The following is a 19008-nucleotide window of genomic DNA, read 5'->3' on the forward strand; positions in this document are numbered from 1 at the left end:
GCGTCCCCAAATCACCCTGAGATCCGGGGGCTGTCTCCAAATCACCCCAGGGGAGCGTCTCCCGTACTTGCAGCAAGTTTTGCTTTTTACCACCCCGTCACTTCCATTTGTCTACTAAATATTCTCAAATGTGTTTCAAAATAACACCTATGTACATTTAGACCGGCAAAACTTGTAGTCTAGTAAAAATTGACAAGAGATTCGTACAGATGTTTGATAGCTTTATTTTTTTCTTTTTGGAAATAAAAAATAATTTACTCTGTGCAAATCATAGATATTTTCAATTCCAGCAAATAACATTGGTTTTATGATTCACAGTATGTACTTCGAAACAAATTAGAGTCAGGTATTCCGGCATCAAGAAATTGTTGATTAGTGATAGGTATTTGTGATGCAGAAAAGAGCCACAAAGCTGGTCACTACTACTAGAGGATTGAGTTACAAGGCTGACTAGAAAATAAAGGCCCCTCTAGCCTTCGAATGGGAAAACTGGGTAGGGATGCATGGGGTGGGGTGATATAGAAAATAACAAAATGACATGGATAAGATTAATCCCAGAGCATTACTTCTAGATTCACCAGGATACTAAAAACATTGGTTAAAGCGGAGGAGAAAGTTTCCAACAAGTACCTAGACAAACACATGGAATCATTGAATTCCTACAGTTGGCTATTCAGCCCATCAAGTCTGCACCGACCCTCCGGAAGAGCACCCTACCACGGCCCAACCCCCGTCCGAACCCGTAACCCTGCCTAACCTTTGAACACTCAGGGCCAATTTAGCAAAGTCATTCCACCTAACCATAATATTCCAGAATGGTGTGCTGGAGATGAAAACATTAGATTCATTCAAGAGCCAGTTTGAAGATGCAATGAGGAAGAGAAATGTAGACTTTTTTTGTGGGTGGCTGAACTAAGTTGATTTAAATCACCTTCCTCACCTATATTTATCTTGCGACCTTATATTAAGGAAGTAAAGATGCTGCAGGAAGAATCTGGAGTACAGTACCCTACTGCAGGAACACTACAATATGTCTTTTTGTTATATACCAGATAACCATGGAAACATTTTTAAATGGCGTAGTAAAATGAAATTAAAATTACCCTTTTGGCCGAAAGAAACTTGTCTCAAATACTCGCTCCTAGTCTGGTGTTCAACTATATTTTCAACATCATGTGCTTGGTGAATTATTATTGCAAACACTTATTGCAAAGACTTCCTCTGTATTCTATACGCAGTGAGTTTATAAATGTGTTCTTCATAAAGAGATTTTCAGTATCACCACTATATGTAATGCACAACGGCAAATGTAATTAGGAACAAGTTTCTGGGGAGAGGAAAACCAAGCGATTTACAGCTTAATCAAGTTTTTAAAAAGTAGTTCAAAATATCTAGGAGGCCTGTATCTTTCAATATTGGTATATCAGTAATATGTGTAATATTTCAGTCATGTGATTTATTGCTTTACTCTACTTTTCACAATGGCCTCCGGCCATGCAAAATATCCTCTTGCACTGTCTCCACGTTGCGTGGCTGCCATCACGCGATACCTTTCCCCACTAAGGGCCCACCATTCTGTGGCATTGACTGATTAGAAATTAGCTGTTCAGCCTCATGTGGCACAGAGAATTGCTGCCGCTGAAGGTGTAGGTGGATCCTAGTCTGTCAAAGGGGTGCAAGAAGAGAGGGAAAGAGCCAGCAGGAGCATTGTCTAGGCTAGGGGAGTGAGAAAGACAGAACAGCGGTAATGGAGAAATTCGAGGACGTGGATAGGTATAGAAACAAGCTCCGAAGAGAGAATGGAGTATAGCTCAAGGACATAGTACAACCAGGCCTGAATATTGGACCTGCAAGTCTTACTGTGGAAGGTCCCTAGATAGGTTATACATCTTGATTAGATATCATCTGGAATGCCTTCTTTCTTTTTTAAAAATGTAGATACCCAATTCTTTTTTTTTTCAATTAAAGGGCAATTTTAGTGTGGCCAATCTACCTACCCTGCACATCGTTTTGGGTTGTGGGGGTGAGACCCTGCAGTCAGCAGAGAATGTGCAAACTCCATACGGACAGTGTCCCGGGGCCGGGATCAAACCCGGGTCCTCAGCGCTGTGAAGCAGCCGTGCTAACCATTGCATCACCCTGCCGCCCTGTTCTTTCTAAACAGCGTTTCTCAAATCTGTTCTTCCAGGTGCCACCAAGTTCTCAATGTTGTACGGTTCGCTAAGGCTAAACGGTCTCTACCATAAGACTTTAATTTGTGAAAATAAGAGTTTGCTGTTCAAGAACGGCAATATAATTAATTTTTAAAATTCTTTGGCGATTTACCCTTCCAATTTCTAACACAAATTAGATTGTAAGTTTGGACACTTATAAGGATTTAAGATAAGAGTTTATACGTGGACTATGATAGGTTATGAGAAAGTCTTATAGTTTTGCATTCATGGAAGAGAAAGGCAAATAATGATCATTTAGTCGATCTGCTTCCCTCCATCCTGACTCCAGGGCACCATGAGTAGTGGAGTAAAATGCCCGGTGGGTAGCTTCACCAGCGAAAAGAACCTGCAAAGGCTAACAGCAACAATGATAATATTATTAAATCACCCTGTTAATTTTTCATTTGAAGGTGAGCCGATAGAAAACAGAAATGTAAATATTGTATAAAAAGTTAATATTTCAGAAAAGAGGAGAAAGGCAAGATGCACACCCAGTATAGAGTATCTGAAGAAGGGAAAATATTTAAAAGAGGCAAAGTTCAGGGTTGAGAAAAGGTAAAATTCAAGGTCTCACAATTCTTGGAAGCGGATTCTTCTGAAGTGACAAATACCAGGTACATGATTTGAAAATCAATTTGTCAAATCTCACAGTCCACAGAATTAATATGTGAACTTCAACACAGCCAAAATTATTGTTCCCTTTTCATAATCCGTAGGAAGGATTCAACATTAGTGATGGCTGGCTGCCTGTAATTACAGTTATCTCGATAATGACTTGAGAGCTTTTGTTCATAAATGACCCATTCCACATATTAGTGAATGTTTTAACAGCCCTAAATCTGCTGCTGCTTAACACCTTATTGTAGACTTTGTGTTTTTTCAAATAGTCTAGAGGCCAATTTTAAAATCTCCCTCACTCTCAATAAACTCCATAAGGAGATCTTTAAGAATTAAAAGAGCAAACTGCTGTAATAAATTCAAGTGTGACATTTGTCTGTTTTAACCTCCCAAATATCCAATAAAGTAACTTAATTATTTGCAATATATGTATACATATGTTAACTATATTCAATTAAGAAAAATGCATACAATACCTGTGCTTTTGTAGAGGCAAGTGGGAGAGGCTGTGCAATGGCATCAATATCATCTCCCGAACTCCCAACTGCGGTGTAAGTATAAGATCCCTTTGTGTATTGATCACTATACCATTTTGATCGTATAATATCCTTTGGTTGAGGTATCAATGGGTTTCCTAAATAAAAGAGCTTGTAAGTACTTTGTGCAGTCGTTAGAATTTGACACATTGCCATAATACTGTAGAACATAGAACATAGAACAGTACAGCACAGAACAGGCCCTTCGGCCCTCAATGTTGTGCCGAGCCATGATCACCCTACTCAAACCCACGTATCCACCCTATACCCGTAACCCAACAACCCCCCCCATTAACCTTACTTGTTAGAAAATGTACCTGTGAATCTACGTAGGACTTGTGTCAAACAATTTTTCACTTCAGAATCAGATAGGCTCTCCATAAAGTTAGCTTCTTCCCCAGCAAGCACAGCTAAAAGGACATGGCCATGCCTGCAGGTCAAACACAAGAGACATGAAGCCTGGAAAAGCTATGAATATTCATTTTCCTGCATTCAACCTGTACGTCAAAATTAAACTGAAACCTCATCATGCCTTCTGCTTGAACCATCTGAGTGCTGTAACAGCGTACTCAACAAATATTTGAAAACTGTTTATTCCAAGAGTTCCTAATTTTCTTAATTTTGTACATTTGTCAAATGCTGTTTAGCAGTTGAGTCATTTAAGGAAATTAGTACTAGCTTCTTATTATATAACAGAAACATTTGTCAGTAATTTAATACCCTATGTTTATCCCAATCTATTCAGTCCTCTACGTCATTTAGTTTTCTTGATTGAGGACGACTTACTAAGTACAATTATACATGACCAGAACATAACAAAATCATGCTAATGGAAATATCATTAAAATTCAAATCATTACAATTAAATTATGCATTAGGAAATTAAAATTGTGCATTACAACTTTACTTTGGGCAGCAGGGTAGCATGGTGGTTAGCATAAATGCTTCACAGCTCCAGGGTCCCAGGTTCGATTCCCGGCTGGGTCACTGTCTGTGTGGAGTCTGCACGTCCTCCCCCTGTGTGCGTGGGTTTCCTCCGGGTGCTCCGGTTTCCTCCCACAGTCCAAAGATGTGCGGGTTAGGTGGATTGGCCATGCTAAATTGCCCGTAGTGTCCTACAAAAAGTAAGGTTAAGGGGGGGTTGTTGGGTTACGGGTATAGGGTGGATACGTGGGTTTGAGTAGGATGATCATGGCTCGGCACAACATTGAGGGCCGAAGGGCCTGTTCTGTGCTGTACTGTTGTATGTTCTAGGTGGTCATGAGTAGTCTCTGTAAATTAATGCAATGTCATGCAAAACACATTATTTTATAATAAAGTGTACACCATTAGTTTTATTGAGCTCATATGAAAGAAAAACTTTTCATTTTGAAAACTAATAATCACTGTCTGGTCAGGTTTCCCAAAAGGTAAATAGAATCAGCTTCCAACTCTAAATAACTGAATTTGAATCATGCTGATCACGTATAACGTGGCATATAAAATTTTATTTCAGCAGCACCTCACAGCACCAGGGAACTGGGTTCGATTCCAGCCTTGGGTGTCGGTGTGTAATTTGCACATTCTCCCCGTGTCTGCGTGGGTTTCCTCTGGGAGCTCCAGTTTCCTCCAACAGTCCAAAGGTGTGCAGGTTAGGTGGATTGAACAGGATTAATGCACGAGGCAGGAATGGAATCTAGGTAATGGTGCTCTTTCAGAGAGTCTGTGCAGACTCAATGGGCCGAATGGCCTCCTCCTGCACTGTGGGGATTCTATGGCGATTTTTCATTCACTTATCTTAAATGGGGAAGGGGAAAAGTATGTTTATTGTTGGAAAGTAAATTGCAGATGCCTTGCAGATTTTGATTTTGCATCCTCAACTCTAGCCATATATATTACAATAATAATAATCTTTATTAGTGTCACAAGTAGTCTTACATTAACACTGCAATGAAGTTACTGTGAAATCCCCTAGTTGCCACACTCCGGCGCCTGTTCGGGTACACTGAGGGAGAATTCAGAATGTCCAATTCACCTAACAGCACGTTTTTCGAGACTTGTGGGAGGAAACTGGAGCACACGAAGGAAACCCAACGCAGACACGGGGACAACATGCAGACTCCGCACAGACAGTGACCCAAGCTGGGAATCAAATCTCCCAAGCTCGGAATTGAACCGGGGACCCTGGCACTGTGAAGCAACAGTGCTAACCACCGTGCTACCATGCCGCCCAGAGTATTACTCTAGCCAGTGTTAAAAATGCCATCCGGGACGCATCTTTTGCTATTGGTTGACAGTATCAACCTTACCAACAGTGCAGTGTTTGCTGGTTCAATCTATTCTCCCCCTTCCACTTTAAAAAATAAATTTAGAGTACCCAATTCATTTTTTCCAATTAAGGGGCAATTTAGCGTGGCCAATCCACCTACCCTGCACATCTTTGGGTTGTGGGGGCGAAACCCACGCAAACACGGGGAGAATGTGGAAACTGCACACGGACAGTGATCCAGAGCCGGGATCGAACCTGGGACCTCGGCGCCCTGATGCAGCAGAGCTAACCCACTGCACCACCGTGCTGCCCCTACTCCCCTTCCATTCATCAACTCACAGAAGTGTCACTTGCCCTAGCAGTTGCCTTGGAACATGGAATCTAAGAACTTTATATCAGTCAGGAAAGCTTGATAATTGCGTCCAGATAATGGAAAGATGTTGTGTTGACTTACTAGGACTTTAGTAAGATGTTTAGAATTTGATCAGATGGACAAGGAAAATCATGTGTTTACCTCGCGGGGTGTTGAGAAGAATAGAAATGAAGTAGGAATCCATTTTTGAACACAAAATAGCAAAGAAGAGATCAGTTCAAGGTTACTGGACAACATCAGAAAGATCAAAGGGAAAGAAGCCTTTTGATGTGATTGTCCTGCCAGTTTATGCACTGACCCAAGGACAGTGAGCAGGAAATGAAGGCATTTTATGGTGACATCCTCAAATGTTCTGATCAAGTCAAATCAACAGATGTGATAACTGTAATGGGCCACTTAAACATTTAATCCAGTGAAGGAACATCAGGAACGTGTGTTGGTCAATAAGAGCTTGAATTGAGGAATGAAAGAAGAGAGGGACTGTTGTAATTCAATCAAGAAAAAGACCCGATGGAAGCAAACACCTTCTTTCAGTAACTCAAAAGAAGGGATTAAGGCGGCATCTCTTCCTGCACGGAGGAGCTCCACTCACTGGATCTTGGTGCAGGAAATGAAGCTAAAGTGCAGCCTCGGGAGGGCGTTCCCTGCCGGGGCCCGGAAACAAAACAGAATGTTGTTCGAAAGCAGGGTTAATCCTGGTGCATCAAGTACCTGGAACAACCCCGTTAATCCCACCTAGAACTGAGTCTTTTTTAAAAATTAAATTGCGCCATATGACTTGCCATGCTTTGAAACTGATGAGTTCAGGAAAAGCTCCAGGCATAGAGGAAGTAGCAATAGAACATCTAAAATGCCTTGGAGAAAAAGAATTAGAAGAGACGGGCGGCACGGTAGCGCAGTGGTTAGCACTGCTGCCTAGGCGCTTTGGACACTGGTTCGATCCTGGTCCTGGGTCACTGTCTGTGTGGAGTTTGCACATTCTCCCCGTGTTTGCGTGGGTCTCACTCCCACAAACCATGGATGTTCTAGTTAGGTGGGTTAGGCACGCTAAATTGCCCCTTAATTGGAAAAAAATAATTGGGTACTCTAAATTTTAAAAAAAGAATTAGAAGAGATAACAGAATTTTTGGGTGAAATATATACCAAAGCATACATTCCAAGTGATTTGAGACATCCATCGTTTGTCAAGTTAGACAACAAACTCAAAGCAATCATTTTAGAACTGTAAGCTGAATGAGTGATCTGATTAAAGTGATATTGAAAGTCAAAATAGAAAGAAATAGCAACATATTTGGAGAAGGAATTGGTGAAACACATCCTGGATTTAGGTCCAGAGGAGGAACAAGAAAAGGAATTTAAGAACAATCTTCGATAAAAATCTAGAAGTGAACAAGAATAGTTACATATGCTTCATTGATGATCATTTGATCGTGTTCATCACCAAAAGTAAAGAGACATGTTGCTGCAATGTGAGATCATCAGTAAAGATGCGAGATTTATCCAGAGTTTATACTGGGGCCAAATAGCGACGTCAGGTTTGACAATGGATAGCAGGCAAGTTTCATGTGAAGAGTGGAGTACGACGAGGTTGTGTACTGTCGCCAAAAAGTCTTCAGTCTGTTCACAGAACCAATATTCACAGCATATGATGTACTCCCAGGGGTAATAATTGAAGGCAAGAACATAACTTACTTGTGGTACACTGACCATTCAGCATGACGTGTAGAAACAGTAGAGGTCGAACAAAGTATTGGAGATCAAGTAAAATCTAGAAGTTTAGAATATGGATTAAGTAAGAGCACCAAAAGACAAATGGAAGGAATACAGAAGGGAATCTGGAAAGAAGGTTGACGTGAAGGGTGTCACACTGGAACAAGTAGCTGAATTTGTCTATTTGGGACAAAGGATAACAAAAGATGGCAAATGTGATGCCAACATTAGGAGAAGGCTAGAGAAAGCAGAAATAATTTTGTGAAGATCGAGAATGTGTAAACAGCAAGAAAACCCAAACTTGTAACAAGGAAAAAACTCAAAGTGCTACATTTTATCCACTTTCCTCTTTGCTTCAGAAACCTGGACGATAAGTAAAGATCTGTGGAAGAAAATAGAGGCTGTGGCCATCTAAAATGGCCGCCCGCAAAAAGTGATGGGAATTGTGGTCAGGTTGGGACACAGACAAGACACAACTTGTGTATTTCACAAACAACTCAGACTTGTGCAGAAACTCACACCTGCTAAAGGTCACTCAAAGGTCTTTCCGGGACAATGGGCTCCAGATAGAAACTAAACATAAGTGGCAGGCTCAGGGGCGTCTGTCTGCCTTATTTGGGAGGGCTTACGTGCCTTGGCCATGGCCAACTCTGACCCGCTCAGCCATCAAGCTACTCACCCCCTAATTGACCAGGAACGATTAGGGCGATCAAAACCCTATTGATCCGTTGGATCCCCACCTGGGACCGCCCAAAAGAGCGCAAAAGATCAGAGGATAAGAAGAATTGCGTAACCAGCATTGTGTCTTTTGCTTCTGCCCGCCAACTGCAGCACATCTACCAGCTACATTCAAGGACCAGCAACCTCCACCTGAAGACAACACTCAGTACAGACGATCCAGCCAACCTCCAGCCGCCACACGTGAGGAAACAGATAAAGGCCTTATCTACCCTGCACAGAGCAGGTCATTTGGAAGTTAAGTCAAGGTTGTTTAAACTGATAGTTGTAGTCTAATGTGTAGTAGCATGTGATTCATTAAGTACAGAACTAATCCTATGTTCAACAATAAACTGCGATTGTACTAAATACTTGTGTGATCATTTGTCCAATACACAGGGTACACTCACACACTGTGGTTATTATTAGTAAAAGAGACAGAAATCAACAAGGCCGTTAAAATGTGGATGCGAAGACATATGCTTAAAATTCCATATACAGGCCAGAAGTGCTTTAAAACGCAAGAGCAGAAGGAACTCTTAACAACTGACATCCAGAAAAGGAATCAGGATTTCAGCCACTTGATCAGAGCTGAAGAGCTACAGAGATCTCTTCTGGAGGGCAAAGTGGAGGCGGCAGAAAGAGGGGTCGGCCTAGGTGGGGTTGGATGACGGACGTCACAGATTGGTTGCAGACAAATTACAGCGGATGCGCGAGGATGGGGCAAGACGGACGAGCCTGCCACAACGTGACAGCAGATCTCCAGGTGGCAGGGGCAGAGGTAGTAATCCTTGTACATGGATAACTGGTTGATTACAGCAAATGACAGCAAAACACTGCTTTAGATCATATTATTTTTGTGTTAGAATACACAAAGAATACACAATAAACATTTGAGAACTTATATTCCCAAGAAAGAAGAAGGTCAGAATGAAATATAGTGTTAGATAGAAAGTCCATAATTACCTTTCCATGGGCTGTAGAACAATAAAACCAAAGATCTTTCTGAACCACTCTTTTTGCAGATCTGGCCGTTTACTGAGCAGTGGAGACTCATCCTCCCAGACCAATCTGATCAGTTGACATTCTGGTTCCCAAAACGGCTTCTCAAATTCAAGGAAGATTTTACTATTTGTCCCAAATCCCAGCTTCTGAATGGAATTAATTTTACTGTCAGGAAGTGGGGGACGAATAAAGGTTTGATAATGTTCCTTAAGGAAACCTTAAAAAAAAAGAAAATCGTATAATTTTGAAGAGCTTATTACATCCAAACTTTTTAAATACAGACTTGGGGTTTAAAGGAAACCGTTAATAGAACCTTTGATACTCTGCATTAATCAGGATCCGGATTCTCCGCTTCGCGGCGTCGGAAGCGGGAATCACGATCGGGCGGAGAATCGCACGGGATGGAAAGAATGCGTTTTGCGGTGCCAATTCTGACCCCATGTTCCGGGTCCCTTGCTGGTGGTGATATCAAGGTTTGTGCCTCGCACCGGCAGATCCACGCAAAACCATCATTTGCGTTGATTTTAATATCATTAGCAGCTTGGACACTTCATGCTCCACCCCTCCGCGATGCTCCACCCCTCCGCGATGCTCCACCCCTCCGCGATGCTCCACCCCTCCACGATGCTCCGCCCTTCTTATTTGGAAGACTCACGGGCGCTAATTAGTGCAAGTATTTACAAATGAGGCCTGGGTGTCATGGTTGCTTAGGGGAGTGGGAGGCGACGAAAACTGTGAAAAGCCTTAAAAATTGTTGGGCTTGCTGGGGGTGGGGGAGGGGGGAGGGGGTAGCTGCCCGGGCCGGGGGAGAAGTAGCAGGGCTGTCCCCCTCGGGGGCCTGGCTCAGACCACCATTGCTGCAGTATGTGGTTTAAGTGCAGGTGCTACTTACGGGGCTCCTGGCTGTTCACACTGCTGACTTTGTCCTATAAATGCTCAGAGAGCCTCTGGTGATGTGGGAGCCCATTCAGGCCGCCCCTCTGGACACCCTCATACCCCAGCGGTTTCATCAAGGGTATGGGTGTGGCCAAACTCAATCAGGGGCCCACCAGGTGTTGGCAGTCCTCAGAAACGCTGCCCCACTGCAGGGGAACAGCAGAGCTCACCCCAATCAGAGGACACCTGCCATGGACTTTGCAACCCTCCCTGCTTCTCTGACCCTCTCAGGGCAGAGGCCTCACCAGTGACACCCACACCTCAGGATCACCAGCTGTCTCCGCCTGGTGGGGCTGGCAGCGCTGACTGCCTCTGCCCCCACATCACAGGTGCTGTTCAGGAGGATAGGCTCGAGTCTGCGGACCACCCTGGGGAAAAGGGTGTCCCTCCTCTCCTCATTGGCATGGAGCTGTGGGTCCACCTCGGACTCCCAAAGCGAGGGGTCAGGTCTCCTGTGAGCCATCTTTGTGCCTGCAGCGAGTGTGAGGCAAGTGGAATGCTTAAAAACAGCTCCAGCTGTCAGGTTCTTTGGCGCTAATTCCAGGCCCAGCAGTTACAATGTTCGCTGGGCCGGGAATTGCTCTCAATTCGTGCTGGCAGAGCGCTGACCCATTGCAAGCCTCACTTGCTTACTGAATAGCGACCCCAACCAAAATGCGAATCGCATGCCATTCAGTCCCGGCAGCAACACTCAGTCTCCCAAATGGAGAATTCTGGCTCAGGTGTCAATTCCAGCAACCGATGCTGTACAGGCCGATGAATAAAACAGAGTTCAGGTGGGGCTCCTTCGGATATTTACACTGCCAGGTTCATTAACTCCTCTAAGTTGGCTTCCCTAATAGGGTTACTAGAATCTCAGTTATACAAAAGCATACAGAGCGTATGCATTGAGAATTCAGTGGATATTGAACTTCCAATGCTCATTCCAGGCAAACCGCAAGTCTTGCCTAACGGCAACTCACTTAAAGGTGTTTCACTGTAACATCATTAATAAAGTAGTGTCAGTACTGTACACATCACATTAACTTGTACCTGAAAGGCCAGATCTCTGTACATACACACACCAAGCTCCTGTGTCAATTTTCTGAAAGAGGCAGAAGAAAACTGAACTCATTTATTACCTAAAGAAACAGTGACTATAACATGATCGGCTGGTATAGTCTCCCCATCTTCACACTCCACCAGAACTGGATAAGAGTGTTCCTGTGTCTCAGAGGTCTTGAAAGATCCGTTCCAATGGATGCATTTGACTGGTTTGTTGTACGACACAATATCCTTTGGCAGGGATTTCATCATTGCATCAATGAGGCTTTTAAATCCACTGCAAATGTATAGAAATATCAGTTATGATCATGCCAGAGCTGAACAGTCAACTACTTTGACCAATAATTGCCTCTTACAGTGAAGTTTACTTTTGGAGAATCAAGTGCTTCCAGTATACAGGATGGTAACAGTTACCTACTATGTGCTGTTTGCAATTTCATTAGAAACCATTGTGAATTTCAGCATTGATTAAAAAACTTTGCTACACAAAATGATCTAGTGTCATTTCACAAACAGCAGAACCCGAGTGAGATTTCCACCTCCTCTTACATTTTATAAAATGGTACCCCCGTGTTTGAGCGCCTGTGCTCTCTTTTCCCCTATATCCATCTTTCGTTGACATTAGAAGTGTACATTTTACTGGGCAGAATGCAGGCTCCATCCGAAAGACGGATATATGGAATATATTTATATATATATGTATGTTAGGTTGCAGATTAGCCATAATCTCACTGAATGATGGAAGAAGCTCAAGGAATTAAACTTACTCCTGGTCCTATATTTCGAATTGTAGAAGGTTCCAGCAAACAGCACAGAATCCCAATTGAAATAATTTAATGGGACCTACTTAATCATTCATTTGAACAGGCCTGGGGCAGCTGGCTCGATCTCTCCATCACCTGTTTGTCCAGTCTGAATGAGGCAGGGGGTGTACAAAATCACCTCGATCCAGGTTCATTCAGGTGAGAAACAGACATTATGGATGCAATTCAGCCACCACACTGTGCGGGGTGCAGTGACGGGTGTGACGGGTGAATTGCAGACGAGGCCCAAATCGGGCTCACCGCCGATTGAGAGTTACCCGCTCTGGGTCTGATCCAGATAATGATAATTAAATGAGCCATTCGGATGGCCGCTTTCTGCACTGTAGGGATTCTATTCTATTCTATGAATTTCTCCCCTTCACAGTCCGAAATGATTGGCCCCTTATCCTAAAACGGAGCCCCCGTGTTTTATATTAACCAACCAGCAGAAACAATCTCTCAGCATCAACCCTATCAAGACCCTTCAGAATTTTGTAGGTTTCAATGAGACCACCTCTCACCCTTATACAGACCCAAGACTGGAGAACATAGGCCCAATTTAAGACCATAAGACGGAGGAGCAGAAGTAGGCCAATCGGCCCATCGAGTCTGCTCCGCCATTCAGTGATCGGATGCGTTAATCCTCAACTCCACTTTAAAAGACCATAAACCATATGGGGCAGCCTCCCATCAAAGGACAACCAGCTCACCCCAGGGGCCAATTTAGTGAAACTTTGCTATACCCTCTCCAATGCAAGTACTGCACTGCAGAGAGTATTCCAGACGTGGCCTCACCAAAGTCCTGTACAACTGCAACTAGATGTCTTTCTTCTTGCACTCCAGACCCCTTGCAATAAAAGCCAACACGCCATTTGCTTTGGCAATTGCTTGCTGCACCACCTTGTGTTCCTTAGAAAACATCAACAGTTAGAAGTTTCACGCCTTGAAAAAAATATTCTGCTTTTCTATTCTGACGACCACAGTAAACCACACATTCCCCACATTATACCCCATCTGCCACCTTGTTGTCCACTCACTTGACCTATTCATGGGCTGGATTCTCCAGTCCCCCAGCCGCGTGATTCTCGGCGGTAGGAGGTGGTGCGCTGCTCCGTGGTGGCAGGATTCTCTGTTCCCACCGCTACTGTCAATGGGATTTCCCATTGAAGACACCCCTCACCACCGGGAAACCCACGGGTGGGGGTGCACTGCTGCCGGGGCCGGAGAATCCTGCCGCCAGCGAACGGCCGGAGAATTCCGGCCCATATGTCTTTGCAGCCTCTGTTTACCCTTCTCACAGTTTGCATTCCCACCTGGCTTTGATTTATCATCAAAGTGGTAAAGAAAGACAGTAAATAGCTGCTGCCCCAGCACGGCTCTTTGGATTGGAAACCCTTGATGTAAAAAAAAAAGAACATGTAGTAACATAGTTTTGCTTTGAATACATACCCAGGAAAGACACAATCAATTCCAGGTAACGACACATACTCTCCAAAAGGCTGGAGGGCGACGAGATCCAAACTGTCTGTCCCAGAAATACAACAGTCCAGTTTGAATTCCCCGTTCAGCAGAGCAAGTTTAAGATTGCACGTTTCCACATCGTCTTTCCATTCTTCTGCACACCGGGCAATTTCGTGTTTTAGGAATTCACCCAAACTGTGGGCAGGTTCTGTCTTTGAGTGGAAGAACTCCCTGCTTTTCAGATAAAGCGCTGAATACAACTCTTCCACGGGGGCTGTTATTTCTGACCCTAATCTCTTTCCTGAGCTGGTGTAATAGGTGGACACGTCAGGTGGAAGCCTGTCCATTTGTACAGCCTGGTTCTCCTCGGACATTGCTTCTTCATCCAGAAGGTCGTATTGGCTGGCCAACTGAAAAACAGCATTCTGCTTGGATGGCCCATGGATCCACTGCGCTCCAGCCTCCACCAGCCCTTCGGCTACATAAAAAATTAAAAAGAACTGCATTCCTTAAAATGTCTTGTGAGTTGGGATTGATTATCTGTCCATTCATAGTCAACAGATGGAAAATCTAACTCTCTTGCTAACATATTTTAACAATATTTTGGGCTTGCATTACTAATACCTATAGGCCAATACTGCTGTGTTCAACAACACAATGTTGTGAAGGATTGAACTAGAAGCCCCAACAATTATGACACATTTATTGGTGACCCACACAAAATTCTGGGTTTGAAATATGTATCACAGATATCCCGTTTAAAATGCATTTTTTAATGTGGTTCAGGAACTTACTCAAATAGTCTGCTAGCCTTGACCTCCATTTTCATTTTAGCACCATTACAGTGCATTTGTTAAGAACCACGTTGAAATTATGTATGTTCAGTTGTTTATTTTAACATTGTTCCCAACACCTACACTCTCTGGCCTCTCTCGATGCTTTGTTGTCTCCTGGTGGTTGCTCCATCCTGATCCTCGCGTTCCCTCCCACTGGCCACCTCTAACCAAATATCCCCTTGCTCCCTCCCATTTACCACCTCTACCCTGACCTGCTTGGCACCCCTATGCCAATCCCCTTGCTCAGACCTCCTCGCCATTTTGCCCATCTCCCTTCTGCTCTCCCTTCCCATTTCTCGACTTCCTCATTCCACCCAGCTTACTGCCCCACTCTGTGAGGCAGCAAGCGGTAGAGAGTAGGAGGAAATGGTAAACGAGAGGAGGCAAAAGGAGTGGCAACCGGCAGGAAACAGGAGAGTCAGTGAGTAGCGAGAGGAAAGCAGTGGACAGGAGGCGGGAAGCAGTGAGTGGGAATTAAAAACAAAGAGGGTTTTAGGGCCAGATTAGTTCAAGGCAGCCAACAGGTTTTTAAATAAAAAATGACAGGTAAAGAACATTATCCATTATATGCTATCTTGTGGGAATGTGTTTTCCGGGAACACATTAAGAGTGTTACAGGAGGGACAGCTATAGTGTGAATTGTGTGCTCGCCAGATAATATTTGCACCCAGCTCAAGTGCATTCTTCTTATCAACCTCATTGCTAAAAGTTGTTACTAATGAGCAATTTGTAATTAATGCAAAGGCACTCTTCTAGGCAGTGGAGCTCAAGAGATTTGGCAGGTTTTGCTGAAGAAGATTTATTAAGTTGCTCCAGTGTAACCTGCAGATTTTACATAGCACAGCCTCACCAAGTCAATGTAGGAGGATTGAAGCCCACAGGTGGGATGTTGATCAAGCATCGTGTTTCAAGTCTTTTTTGCAGGGGCACCCACACCAGTGAAGAGAATATTCTACCAGAGTCTTGGTGACATATTTTAGGTTCTAGATCATGATTGTGCTTCAATGATCCTCATATGGGCAGCACAGTAGCATAGTGGTTAGCACAATTGCTTCACAGTTCCAGGTTCCCAGGTTCGATTCCCGGCTTGGGTCACTGTCTGTGCGGACTTGGTCTGCACGTTCTCCCCGTGTGTGCGTGAGTTTCCTCCGGGTGTTCCGGTTTCCTCCCACAGTCCAAAGATGTGCGGGTTAGGTGGATTGGCCATGCTAAATTGCCCTTAGTATCCAAAACTGCCCTTAATGTTGGGTGGGGTTACTAGGTTATGGGGATAGGGTGGAGGTGTGGGCTTGGGTAGGGTGCTCTTTCAAGAACTGCTGCAGACTCGATGGGCCAAATGGCCTCCTTCTGCACTGTAAATTCTACGATTCTATGATATCAGTGTATCTGACGGTTGCACTCTCACTCCTGAATCATAAGGTTGTGAGTACAAATCCCATTTACAAAAGTCTAGGCCACTACTGAAAGGGGCCATCTGTCAGGCGAGATATTAAACCAAAACCCTCTCTGTTCTATCAATTAGGCATAAATGACCCCATAGTACTATTTCAAAGAATCATAGAGGAATCATAGAACTTACAGTGCAGAAGGAGGCCATTCGGTCCATCGAGTCTGCACCAGCCCTTACAAAGAGCACCCTACACAAGCCCACGTATCTACCCTATCCCCATAATCCAGGAACCCCCACTTAACCTTTTTTGGACACTAAGGGCAATTTTGCATGGCCAATCCACCTAACCCGCACATCTTTGGACTGTGGGAGGAAACCCGAGCACCCGGAGAAAACCCATGCAGACACGGGGAGAACATGCAGACTCTGCACAGACAGTGATCCAGCCGGGAATCAAACCTGCGACCCTGGAGCTGTGAAGCAATTGTGCTAACCACTCTGCTACCGTGCTGCCCATAGAAGAGGAAGTGCCCTAGCCAATATTTATTTCTTAGTTAACATGATTATCTGGTCATTGTCTGATTGGTGCGTCTGGGGAGCTTGCTGTGCACAAATTGACTGGAGGGTTCTAAACATTAAAACAGTGACAACACTTCAGGAATAATTCATTGACTATAAAGAACTTTACGTGTTACACTTGTACAGACAGATATCTTTTAAAAAATGATTTGATTACCTAGTGGTCGACTTAAAGGATCACCAATAAAATTTCAAGTTTTAAGACATTTACTGTAACACGTAAACTAAAATCAACATCAGGGGCTGGTTTAGCTCACTGCGCTAAATCGCTGGCTTTTAAAGCAGACCAACAGCACGGTTCGATTCCCGTACCAGCCTCCCCGGACAGGCGCCGGAATGTGGCGACTAGGGGCTTTTCACAGTAACTTCATTGAAGCCTACTTGTGACAATAAGTGATTTTCATTTCATTTCATTTCAATTAAACATTACTTCATTGGCAACTAATCATTTAAGCTACAGAAAAGATGTCCCTGACCCACACTTTTATCCATTGCGCTACTCTCAGCTCATTGCTACAGGAACAGGCCAAAGTTAATCCCAGCTTTCAAAGTGTTCACTTCTTGCTGTTTTGCTGAGTTTCAACATCCTAAGCAGTTAACCTCAATCTTTTGAGAGTTTCCTGAACCAATTTCCACCAACAAATGTCGATTTTGGGGACTACTTCTTTCAGGCCCACAAATGTTGTCCCCCTGCTCTATTCCACCCAGTATATAAATGCTGCCCCCCTCACTCTCTATTCCACCCAGTATATAAATGCTAACCCCCCTCACTCTCTATTCCACCCAGTATATAAATGCTGCCCCCCTCACTCTCTATTCCACCCAGTATATAAATGCTGCCCCCCTCACTCTCTATTCCACCCAGTATATAAATGCTAACCCCCCTGACTCTCTATTCCACCCAGTATATAAATGCTGCCCCCCTCACTCTCTATTCCACCCAGTATATAAATGCTAACCCCCCTCACTCTCTATTCCACCCAGTATATAAATGCTGCCCCCCTCACTCTCTATTCCACCCAGTATATAAATGCTGCCCCCCTGACTCTCTATTCCACCCAGTATATAAATGCTAACCCCCCTCACTCTCTATTCCACCCAGTATATAAATGCTGCCCCCCTCACTCTCTATTCCACCCAGTATATAAATGCTGCCCCCTGACTCTCTATTCCACCCAGTATATAAATGCTAACCCCCCTGACTCTCTATTCCACCCAGTATATAAATGCTGCCCCCCTCACTCTCTATTCCACCCAGTATATAAATGCTAACCCCCCTCACTCTCTATTCCACCCAGTATATAAATGATGCCCCCCGCCTCATCCATCCCTCGCGCGTGCGCAGCAAACACGAGCTAGGTCCCGCCCTACTCCGTTCTGATTGGCCGCCGCCTGTCCCTCAGGCAGCAGCGGGCCGGCCGATTGGGAGTTCCCGCTGTCAATCAGGGCGCGAGGGCCGCTCGGCCGTTTTTTTTTTGAATCTCACTCTCTCACCGAACTCCCGGCTCCAGGCGCGGCCGCCGCTCCGATCGCCCGCCTCCAGCAGCCGCAGCCGGCCCGGGAAGCCGCCCTGGAGCAGCCTGCCGGCGGCCGCCAGCCCCGCTATGCCGCAGCCGACGATGACGACGCTGGGGGCCATGTCTCTCCCCGGTACCGTTACCGCCGCTGGCTGGGCCGGCCCTGGGTCAGAGTCCCAGAGCAACGTTGTACCCCCAGGGGTGGTTAATGAGCCGGCATTGCGAAATAAATCCAAGCTCCGCCCACGGCAAGCAGCCAGGCAATTGGGCCAAACGCGCTCACGTCCAAGGAAATGCTGCCGCTAGTTGGCACAGCAAAATCCCACAGGTGGCAGGAAGGATGGTGCTGGCTGGCCTGAGGGAGTCAACGGCTTTTCACCCCCCCCCCCCCCCACCCTTAGTTATGCTGCCCTAGGGACTTCCGTCGTATCTTCTAACAATCTTTATTGTCACAAGTCGGCTTACATTAACACTGCAATGAGGTTACTGTAGATGGCACCTCCGACGGCGTGGCGTTCCCTCGGCCAACGTCTTGTCCAAAAGATTGCACCTCCAACAGCGTGGCATTTCCTCCTCTCCAGCGTCTGGTCTAAAACATGGCATCTCTCAACAGTGGCATTCCCTCGGCTAACGTCCTGTCCAAAACGTGGCATCTCACAACAGTGTGGCATTCCCTCTGGTAACGTCCTGTCCAAAACGTGGCTTCTCACAACAGTGTGGCATTGCCCTGGCTAATGTCCTGTCCAAACTGTGGCTTCTCTCAACAGTGTGGCATTCCGTTGGGTAACGTCCTGTCCAAATCGTAGCACCTCACAATAGTGTGGCATTCCCTCGGCTAACATCCCGTCCAAAACGTGACATCTCTCAACAGTGTGGCATTCCCCCGGCTAATGTCCCGTCAACAACGTGGCATCTCAACAGTATAGCATGCCCTCGGCTAACCTCCTATCGAAAATGTTGCACCTGTCAACAGTGTGGCATTCCCTCGGCTAGGGACTTGGGAGTCCTGGTTCAAGATTCTC

General features: G+C 44.9%; 1 protein-coding gene across 2 annotated transcripts; it reads right to left on the reverse strand.

The window, feature by feature from the left end:
* Positions 1-203: 203 nt before the first annotated feature.
* Positions 204-18327, reverse strand: si:dkey-275b16.2 (peroxisomal N(1)-acetyl-spermine/spermidine oxidase). Of its 2 annotated transcripts, none has more exons than XM_038783018.1 (7): positions 17964-18327; positions 13653-14142; positions 11478-11677; positions 9382-9637; positions 3669-3797; positions 3308-3527; positions 204-2568 (listed from the first exon to the last, which is right to left on the reverse strand). In XM_038783018.1, exons 1-7 carry the CDS (start codon positions 18106-18108, stop codon positions 2425-2427), a joined length of 1584 nt encoding a protein of 527 aa, XP_038638946.1. In that variant the 5' UTR covers positions 18109-18327; the 3' UTR covers positions 204-2424. The 2 variants fall into 2 exon arrangements, with proteins under 2 accessions (XP_038638946.1, XP_038638947.1); XM_038783019.1 differs by having other exon boundaries at positions 3308-3465; positions 3685-3797; positions 17964-18323.
* Between the last annotated feature and the right edge of the window lie 681 nt (positions 18328-19008).

This window comes from Scyliorhinus canicula, chromosome 22, assembly GCF_902713615.1.
Source record: "Scyliorhinus canicula chromosome 22, sScyCan1.1, whole genome shotgun sequence".
Lineage (NCBI taxonomy): Eukaryota > Metazoa > Chordata > Chondrichthyes > Carcharhiniformes > Scyliorhinidae > Scyliorhinus > Scyliorhinus canicula.

Coding starts and splice junctions, on each gene's coding strand:
- si:dkey-275b16.2 (XM_038783018.1), bottom strand. CDS start 18,108: ATGGCCCCCAGCGTCGTCATCGTCGGCTGCGGCATAGCGGGGCTGGCG. Junction 14,143..17,963: donor CGCCTGGAGCCGGGAGTTCG/GTGAGAGAGTGA, acceptor TTTTTTATGTAG/CCGAAGGGCTGGTGGAGGCT. Junction 2,569..3,307: donor TTGCCTCTACAAAAGCACAG/GTATTGTATGCA, acceptor TGTTGCTGTTAG/CCTTTGCAGGTTCTTTTCGC.